General features: G+C 54.7%; 1 protein-coding gene across 4 annotated transcripts in view; it reads left to right on the top strand.

The window, feature by feature from the left end:
* Window positions 1–1,291: 1,291 nt before the first annotated feature.
* SNAPC4 (small nuclear RNA activating complex polypeptide 4) overlaps window positions 1,292–9,606 on the top strand; it is a 23,161-nt gene continuing 14,846 nt past the window's right edge. For 2 of the 4 annotated variants that reach the window (XM_023516192.1, XM_023516191.1), the window contains exons 1-9: window positions 3,063–3,345; window positions 4,378–4,424; window positions 5,804–5,971; window positions 6,147–6,272; window positions 7,046–7,124; window positions 7,604–7,685; window positions 8,317–8,421; window positions 8,497–8,569; window positions 8,961–9,125. In XM_023516192.1, the coding sequence (XP_023371960.1) occupies window positions 3,069–3,345; window positions 4,378–4,424; window positions 5,804–5,971; window positions 6,147–6,272; window positions 7,046–7,124; window positions 7,604–7,685; window positions 8,317–8,421; window positions 8,497–8,569; window positions 8,961–9,125 (1,122 nt within the window). In that variant the 5' untranslated portion in view covers window positions 3,063–3,068. Of the gene's footprint in view, window positions 1,361–3,062; window positions 3,346–4,377; window positions 4,425–5,438; window positions 5,443–5,803; window positions 5,972–6,146; window positions 6,273–7,045; window positions 7,125–7,603; window positions 7,686–8,316; window positions 8,422–8,496; window positions 8,570–8,960; window positions 9,126–9,606 lie in introns of those variants that run through there. The other 2 variants (XM_003794956.3, XM_012808336.2) reach the window with 2 other exon arrangements.

The following is a 9,606-nucleotide window of genomic DNA, read 5'->3' as shown; positions in this document are numbered from 1 at the left end:
TGGGGATTCAAACCCGCCACCTTAGGTGTACGCGGCTGGCGCCTTAGCCAGTTGAGCTACAGGCACCGAGCCCATAAAATTATTTTCATTGCTACTTCTTAACTATAATTTTGCTACCGTTATGAATTGTAATGTAAATATCTGATATCCAGAATGGTCTTAGGTGACCTTTGTGAAAGGGTCATTTGACCCCCAAAGGGGTCGCAGCCCACAGGTTGAGAACTGCTGGTCTACAGGGTAGTGTCAGGAAGACTAGAGCAGCAGAGCTAAGGCTGCCAGAAGATGCTAGGGCTGTAGACCTGTTCCAGGGCCTTTAGGATGAGATGGTGTTTCATGGGATGGGAGGACAGCAAGCTGATCACCAGGGTGGACACCAGAGCCTCCTTCAGATGTGCCTTCCCTACACTCCAGCAGGCGACTAAGGTGACTCCAGGTGAAGCAAGGATACACAGTCGTTTGTTACATTTCTCTTCCTGGTGTGTTTGAAGTATTCCATCTTAAAACTCATGGCACTTCATGTAAGGTCCGTCTCTGCCTCTGGGCTTTGTGCCCCTCGAGGACAGGTCCCTTCACAAGTCAAGGAATGAAGCAGGAGGCTCAGTGACCACAAAGGGACCAACAGTTTAATAGTTTCATCTCAATTCTGCTTTCACACTGATCCCAAACTCTGGGCTTGGCCTTACCTGGCTGTAGCCTTTTGCCACCAGGAACCCAGCCCACATCCGTGGTGGCCAGGGCTTGATAGTTCTCCCGCTGACTCAGCCCCACGTCTCCCCAAGACCAGCTGCACTAGCATCCCAGGTGTGTCCCGCACCCTAAGGGCCCACCTCTGACCCCGCAGGTGCTCAGTCTCCTGCACCAGCTGGAGACGGTCGGCCAGGGGCGGTACTGCGCGTTTGGGGCCAGGAAATCTCACAACTACCCTCTCGTTGCTTGCCCAACCAAACCCTGAGAGTCCATTCACAGAGGGTGAAACGAGCACTGAGAGGTCCAGGAACTGCTAAAGTTTACACAGCCAACGAGAGCCTGCCCCCGTCACCTTGCCTCGCTGGGCTTCGTGGGAGCCGCGTCGTAATCCGGTGACCATGCGAGCCCAGGGCCTACCTGCATCTGTGCTGGCTGGACTCTCCCGCCCGGGGCGTGCGGGAGGCGATCCCCAGGGCGGCCGCGCGAGGGCAGCACCGAGCAGCCTGCCTCTCCCTAGTCCCCGCGGGCTGCAGCGGCCATCCCGGCGTGCCTCGCGCCTCTGGTGGCGGGACTTCCGGTGCGTAGCTCTAGTCCCGTGGCCGCCGGAAGCGCCGTGTGAGTGTCGCCCGGGCGACGGTGCCGGCCACAAGCGGTTTAGTAGCGCGCCTGGTAGGTGAGTGCAGCATGGCGTCGGTGAGGCGCTGGGCAGGGCCGACAGCCAAGGAGCTGTCCCCGCGCGGGGGTGGGGGTTGCTGTCCCGAAGAGCGGACAGCCGAGGCCAGGGGAGGGGGTCGAGGAGCCACGAAAGACTAGAAACTGAGATCCGGCGTGGCCGCGACCCTGTCGAGTGGAGACCCGGAAAGCTGGGCTGGGCCCTTGTGGATTCCAGCCGGAGAGCCACTCGGCTGGGAATAGACTGCGGCCCCCGCCTGGGACCCCCGCGGACGCGGCTCCCGGGGCTTCCGCAGAGGCGGCTTCCCTTCCCTCCCGCCGTCCTCTCATTCCGCGGGGCCCCAGGTTCATGGCGCCCTCGTGCTCCGGGTCCTGCAGCCGGTGCTTTTCGGGGATCGTGTCGGAGACTCGCATCTTACAGGCGTGGCCCCTGAAGCGTGGAGGAGATGGGTTTGCCCAGGGCCTAGCAAGGGACAAATACGGGGCTTGAGCCGGTTTGTCTCCCAAGCTAGCGCCTTTAACTCCCTCCCCCACGTCCGGTACCCATGCCTTCCTTGGGTTGGGGGCCAGTGGTTAGGCGGAGGCCTGGCCTCTTTGGGGAGCGCTGAGCCTGCGGTGGGGCCTCAGGATCTGGGGCTGGAGTGGGTTGACATTTGCCCACCGTCTTGGTAGGCAGCCCCTCGTGAACACCCACCGGGAGGGAGGGGGCCAGACGGCAGAAGGCTCAGGACTTGGATTATGACTCTGACCTCCTTCCTACTGGCCATTACTCTCATGAGCAGCAAGGGAAAGGGGTGAAGGAACGAGGTGAAAATGAAGCTGTCTTCAAAACACAAGTTGCCTTTTCCTTCAAGGCTGGGCTTCCAGAGCAAAACATCCCTTCCCTGGCCTGCCTGGAGGAAACGGCAGCCTTGAACTTGTCAGTGGTTTCTGCTAGGTCTGCAGATCTTGCTGGCTTTTAGCTGAGTTCACTTTATATGCTTAGAAATCTTTCAGGTATAAGTGATTACTCCAGTGCAGGAAAGAGGAACTGCTGCTGGGGCAGCTGATGGTGCTGGTTGCAGGGTTCCTTTGTTCTATCCCATTCAAGTATGGCTCTTGTCAGAGCCTCCAGGAGGGAGAGCTGGGGCCAAGGGCAGGGAGGATACTTTGTTTTGTTGTCTGTTGCTTTAGGCTCCTGTACTTGTTCTTTGGAATCTCTTCTGTTAGTGCCTTATTCTCCCACCCCTCTCTCTTCTCAGCTTCCTTCCTCCTGGAGGGTTTCCAGACACTGCTGTGTGCCAGGTGCTGTTTAGATGGTGGGGTGCAGCAGTGAATAGTTTTGCCTTTGGGGAGCTTATTTCCCAGTGATATTAGTGCCTGCCACCTGGTCAGCCTGCATTCCAGGGAACATTTGTCAAATGTTGCTGCACCCTCTGCAGGTACAGCTCTGTGCCATGAGACAGAAGGATATGCCTGAAGCTGTGGTCACAAGTTTAGATTTCATAGGGACTGTGGGCCTCATCCTTATCCACTAGGGATTTTGCCCCTGCAGATTGTGCCTTCTGCACTGGGTGACCAGCTCTCCTTTGTGTTGTGGGTATGGGAGCAGAGACCAGGCAGTTGGACCACATGAGTGTCCATCTACTGCACCTATGCTGATCATAGCCACAGAGCAGCCAAGAGACATTCACAGGGCTTTGGTACGTGGCAGAGTGCAGAGCCAGCACATGTGGGGTGTAGGAGGGTGTGCATCTCTGTCCCAGGAGACTGGTACCTGTCCTGCAGCAGGCATCTGCTGTTATCTGCAGACATGTGTGCTGGACGAGAAGTCTTGGCTTCTGACCCCTAGTGTGATTTGGAAGCCAGTAGAAGTCATGGATATAGATGCGGAAAGAGAGAGAATCACAAAGGAGATCAAGGAGCTGGAGAGGATTTTGGATCCCAGCTCCTCAGGTGTCCCTATGGAAGTGTCAGAATCAAGTCTCGATTCAGATTCTGAAGCAGGTAAGCTGCTGTGCACTTGGTAAGAACTGCTATGCTGCCTTCACTCTCATTTGGCCCCATTAAGTAAAATGTTCTGGGAGTGGCACCTGTGGCTCAAAAGAATAAGGCTCCAGCCCCATATACCAGAGGTCATGGGTTCAAGCCTGGCCCAGGCCAAAAACTGCAAAAATAATAATAATAATAAAATAAAATAAAATAAAATGTTCTGGTGCTGCTTGTCCCGGGCCCTGATTCTTGCCAACACGGGCTTCAGCCCGTAACCCAGGTCGAGGGCTCTTAACAGTGCCTCTTGTCACTGGTGGTGTGTCTGCCCCCTGAAGAGGTAGGAGAAAGGATTTTCGGGGTGAACGTGCCTTGTCCCTGTGCTGGACTTTGCAGTGTCCCATCCTAGGAATGATTGGGCCCAGAGCTTATCCTGTGACCCAGCCTATACCGTCATTACTACTACAGACTACTCATACCCCAGAGTCTCGTGCAGTAGCTCCTAAAGGGATCCTGGAGGCCCAAATTCTCCCTCCCCATGAGCCTCCGTAAACCCTGACTAGCGCTTCTCTGATTGGAGACCTGCCTATAGCCAGTCCCAGCCTCACTTCCCACCTCTCCTGGGCCCACAGAAACTCTGGGGGAACCTTCTGTCTTTTGTAGTCAGAGGCTCTGTGTCTCTGCCCTCCCTTCTGACTGGCTGAGCTCCCTCAGACCATCTATGTTCTGTAGAACCTTCCTCCATTGTCTCTCTGGTACAAGACAGCACACATGGTCTAGTGAACTCTAGTTCTGTCCCTGTGTGGGTAGGGGCACCTAGTATTGGGCTAGCATCTTTTCAGGCTGACCCTGCCTCAGTCAGATGTTCTCCCTACCCCATCAGGGAGGGAGAGTGAGTGTTCACCACAGATCTCACCCCGAGGCTCTCATCACCTCCAAGCCCATGGGGCCTCAGATCCTCTTTGTCTGCATTGCCCAGGAGGCAGTGGGGGCCATGCTGGTTCCCTGTTCCTGCCTGGGTAACCAACACTGTGTTTCTATTTCTGACAGACTCGCTGCCTGGTGAGGACTTGGACACTGCCGATCCCCTAGTCTTGGTAACTACTGGCCTGACCTGGCTGTGTCCCAGGTCAGACCTGCCCCCACCTTCCAGAACAGCCTGGGAGGGTGTATATTATAGAAAAAGAGAGACCACCACGTACAGTAGAGTCTCCATAGTTGACCCCTCCCTACACTGACCACCTCCTTAAGGTGACCTGATTTTCACAGACCGGACATGTACCACATGTGTGTATCAGAACAGCAGGCCTGGTTCCTTATGTTGACCACCTCTGTATGTTGACCAGTATGTGACAATCCCTTGGGTGGTCACTTACAGAGGTTCTACTGTATTTATTGTTGATATTAAAATTGTCTTTGGGCTGGGAGTGGTGATTTACGCCTGAAATCCCAGCACTCTGGGAGGCCGAGATGGGTGGATCGCTTGACTCAGGAGTTGAAGACCAGCTTGAGCTACAGTGAGACCCCATCTCTACTAAAAAATAGGGAAAAAAATTAGCTGGATCTTCTGGCAGGTGCCTATAGTCCCAGCTACTTGGGAGGCTGAGGCAAGAAGATTGCTTGAGCCCAAGAGTTTGAGGTTGCTGTGAGCTATGTGAAGCCCTGGTACTCTACCCAGGGTAACAGAGTGAGACTCTGTCTCAAAGTAAATAAAATTGTCTCCAGAAATAACTGCTATTAACAGCCTCTTGGTTTTTTTCTAAGCACAAATTGATATGGGCATGTCTTGTTATGAGAGTCTGTCACAAAAAGCAGCAAGGCTTGTGCCTGGGCTCTGCCCCTTCTAGCTTGCCTCTTTGTGCCTCAGTGTCCCTAGGACAATGGGGACAGTCACAGCACAACTTAGTTCACATACAAGAGCAACTGGCAACTGCCTAGGTATGCCAGTTATCATTAACTATGTTTGTTTATTTTGGATAACTTTTATAATTTGCTATATTTTTCCCAAGTCAGTAGGTACAGCGTGGCCTCCTGTTTTTAGTGGCCATGCAGCCCCCCTTGTCTGGTTTTGGACATGTCACCAGCAGATGGGCATCTTGACCATCCCCACTCTTGGTGGCCCTCTGGGACTGCTCCTGCGCGTAATCATGCTAACCATGGCTTGTTGCTGTGTAGGCTTTATGGAGACACTGCGATATTTGGAAGCTGCTGGTTTCCTCGCCTAGACACTCCCAGCACTTGGGCCTCCTTGTGCTGTGGAATAGGAGATGTCCATGTGTCCACTTTGAAAGGGACATGCTCTACTCCCAGACATGAGCATGCCACCCTCCAGTCATTTCTTGGGTCCACATTTGGGTGGTCTCATTCCAGAGCTATCTCACTGTCCTCCAGTGCATGGGCTCAGACTGGGGCTGAGAGGATGAGAGAATGTCTCTATGCTCCATCTCCTCACATGCAGATTGCTCCTCATAACCAGGAAGAAGAGAGGTGGGCTGAAGGCAGTAATGACGAGGATGATCCCAGGGATAAAACCCTCCCTGAAGACCCAGAGACCTGCCTGCAGTTGAACATGGTCTACCAGGAAGTCATCCGGGAGAAACTGGCAGAGGTCAGCTTGCTGCTGGCCCAGAACCGGGAGCAGCAGGTAGGGTGGAGTGACAGCCTTTCCTGGTGCCGACACCTCCCAACCCCAAGTCCTCACAGCCAGACTCCCAGGGCCAGCTCCCCGGCTACCTGCCTGTCTTTCAGCCAGAGTCTCCTTTTGCATAAGGGGAGTTGCTGCTGTTCTGCCCATGGGTGTGCCCTTGTCTTTGTCGCAGGAAGAGATCATGTGGGATCTGGCTGGGCCCAAAGGCCCCAAGGTGAAGGACAGCAAGAGCCTGCCCCCAAACATGTACATAGGGCACTTCATGAAGCCATACTTTAAGGACAAGGTCACCGGAGTGGTAAGTGGCCAAGGGAGGGAGCTCTTGTCCCCACAGCCTGCTGAGTGGTCATGAATTCCCTAGGGTTCTTTGGGGTAACATTCTTGAGCCTCCTTAAACTTTGCCTCATCTCTGGTGAAAGTCAAGGCCTCTGCATGGTGGCTCACGCCTGTAATCCCAGCACTGTGGGAGGCTGAGGTGGGTGGATTGCCTGAGCTCACAGGTTTGAGACCAGCCTGAGCAAGAGCAAGACCCCTGTCTCTAAAAATAGCCAGGCGTTGTGGCAGGTGCCTGTAATCCCAGCTACTTGGGAGACTGAGGCAAGAGAATAACTTGAGCCAAAGAGTCTGAGATTGCTGTGAGCTGTGATTGCATGGTACTCTACCAGGGGGTGACAACGTGAGACTCTGTCTCAAAAACAAAAGTTAAGGCCTCCCTGGGAGGGAGGTGAGCTGACCTCTACTGCAGGTGAACTATAGGGAGTGTCTCCTTGTGAGATGGTCCTTGAGTCTTCACTGTGCAGTGACGTGCACTTCCCAGTGTTGCCAGCTACAGCCCTCACCTCATCGACCATCATGGAGTCACTGAGCCCAGCCTGTGCCAGCTGGCTCATGCCCCTCAGACACCAATGTGCCAGCAACTGTAGATCTAGAGGTCCAGAGGCTGGCTTTGCCTTGCTCAGGTGCATCAGGAGGCCACAAGGGAGGGGCCCTGAGTCCAGATGTGGGCCCAAGAGGGCATATGTGGGTGAGCACACAAGTCTCTTCATGTCGTGCCACTGTGTGCTCTGACAGGGGCCTCCTGCCAACGAGGAAACTCGGGAGAAGGCCGCCCAGGGGATCAAGGCTTTTGAAGAGCTCCTCGTGACCAAGTGTAAGAGCCCAGCCTAGGCCCCTGGCATCCACTGAGCTTAGGGACCCAGGAGGCATTCCCCACTGCCCTGCCTCACCCTGGGGCTGTGCCATGGCTCTCAGACCTCTCTGCTGTGACTTTCTTAGCCCCTGGACTTCACAACTGAGCCCCACCCTTTCCAGCTGAGCAGAGTCCTTTAAAGGATGTTGGTCACAAGGGGCAGTCCAAGGCCACCACCCTACTCTCTCTTGTCTCTCCTTGCCTTGACTCTTGAGTGCTCAGCCCAAGCAGGCCCTGCCCTGGAGCTTGTGCCAGGCCTCAGAAGAGCTGTGTTTCTAGATGGAGACATCCAGAGGGCATCAGATCCTAACTCCTTCCTCTCCTCCTCTGGAGGTGGAAGCTAACAGTGATGCCCAGGATTTTAGAGGCAATTCAATAACCAAGTGCTGCTTGGGGAACACGCCAGACCTCCCAGTGACATCCTGGTTATTTCTCCTCAGGGAAAAGCTGGGAAAAAGCCTTGCTCAGAAAGTCTGTCGTGAGCGACCGCCTGCAGCGTCTGCTGCAGCCCAAGTTACTGAAGTAAGTCTGCAGACTCAGACCAGAAAACAGCTTTCACGTGCCAGCACAAAAGTGGCTGCTCTGGGCACTGAGAGGACTGTGGCCAGGCCAAGGGCCCTTACCGCCCACAGCACCTCATAGCTAGATGTGCATGGTCAGGATTTGTGGTGGTGACAAAAGGGTCCCCAGGCTGCGGGAGAGCTGGCTTTCCCTCCCTGGCTTGTTTTGGAAAGGGGGTTATTTACTATACCACAACCATAGGCCTGAGAAGCAGCTTCTGACTTCTTTGCTTGGCATAAGCTGGGATGTCTGCAAACATCTCCACCTCTGTACCCTGGGCACAGAGCTGGGAGCCAGGACACTGAAGCTGGAGTTGGTTAGATGTGGGCCGGGCTCTGAATGATGGGGAATTCCCACCTGCATCACCAGCCATTGCAACTATCCTGATGCCAGTGGCAGCTGCCACTGCTCCCTCTGTGGGTGAGGAGGCCAAAGCATACTCAGAATTCAAACCAACCTCGGGTTGTAGCTCTGTACTGCTAAGTTGAGTGGCGTAACTAGCCCTGCCCAATGCAGCCATGGAGAGGGGGGCTCGAGCTCCTGCAGAGTGTGTGTCCCAGCCCAGCCGTCTTGTCTCTGCCCTGCCTTGTAGGCTTGAGTATTTGCACCAGAAGCAGAGCAGAGTCTGCAGTGAGCTGGAGAGACAGGCGCTGGAGAAGCAGATTCGGGAAGCCGAAAAGGAAGTCAAAGGCATCAAGTGAGATCGGGTCTCCTGGAGGGCCCAGGGGAGAGCCTATTGGCCAGACATGACACAATGCTCTTGTCCCTTCAGCCAGCTCCCAGAGGAGGATTTGCTGGGAGACAGGCTGGACAGCCATGACTGGGAGAAGATTTCCAATGTTAATGTGAGTTAGAGCAGGTTGGAGCCCCAAGCAGCCTATAACACTGTCCCTCAGAACTGGAGCATGGGTTGGAACTGGGCAGTAAGGCCCCACCTGCCCAGCTCCCCACTCTGTGGGAGAGTGCATGTTCAGCAGTGGTGGATTCGTGGGGCCCTCCCATGTTGATGCAGGTGCCTCTCTTTTCTGAGATGGATGATATCAAAGGCTCTTGGCTTTGCCTTTGGAACCAAAAGTGCACTTTTGGCAGCACGAGGCCTAGGGAGCCAGACAAAGGCTCTCGTTACCCCCCACTATGGAAGCCACCAGCTGACAGAGTGATGGCTCAGATTGGAGCATTGTCTGGGGTGCTCCTAGGGTGGTCAGCCCTGTAAGGCTGAGTTTGTCTGTTGGGCAGTTTGAAGGTGGCCGTGGCGCAGAAGAGATCCGCAAGTTCTGGCAGAACTCTGAGCACCCAAGCATCAACAAACAAGAGTGGAATGGGGAGGAGGTGGAACAGCTGAAGGTGATCGCAGCCTCACATGGCCACCTGGAGTGGCAGAAGGTGGCAGAGGAGTTGGGGGTAAGGACTGGGAGCAATGTAGAGCCCAGGGGCCAAGGAGAGCTGAGCGCATGTAGGTTCTGGAGGGGAGGTGGGCTGGGTAGGTGCAGAGTCCCCAAGGGCTCACCATCGCACCCTCAGAGCCACTGCCAGCCACTCCCAGCTGTCTGCCACAGACCTGTTGCCCTGGACGATGTGCCCGTTTCTGCAGCCCCTGCAGACCTTCTCATGCAGTGGTGGGACTTTGCTTCTCACTCACATCTCCTTTCTTACTCTCAGTCTTTGTTTTCTCCATCATCCTTAGGAGAAATTCATTTTTTGGTGTTTCAAGAGAATACTTTTTACTAGTTTCTTTTCAGTACTTTCTTTTTTCTTTTTTTTTTTTTTTTGAGACGGAGCCTCAAGCTATCCCCTGGGTAGAGTGCCATGGCATCACACTCACAGCAACCTCCAACTCCTGGGCTCAAGCGAGTCTCCTGCCTCAGCCTCCCAAGTAGCTGGG

This window comes from Otolemur garnettii, unplaced genomic scaffold, assembly GCF_000181295.1.
Source record: "Otolemur garnettii isolate 467f Iridium unplaced genomic scaffold, OtoGar3 scaffold00087, whole genome shotgun sequence".
In the NCBI taxonomy this organism is placed as follows: domain Eukaryota; kingdom Metazoa; phylum Chordata; class Mammalia; order Primates; family Galagidae; genus Otolemur; species Otolemur garnettii.
Note: the sequence above shows the minus strand (reverse complement) of the source record. Positions and strands in the feature narration are given on the sequence as shown.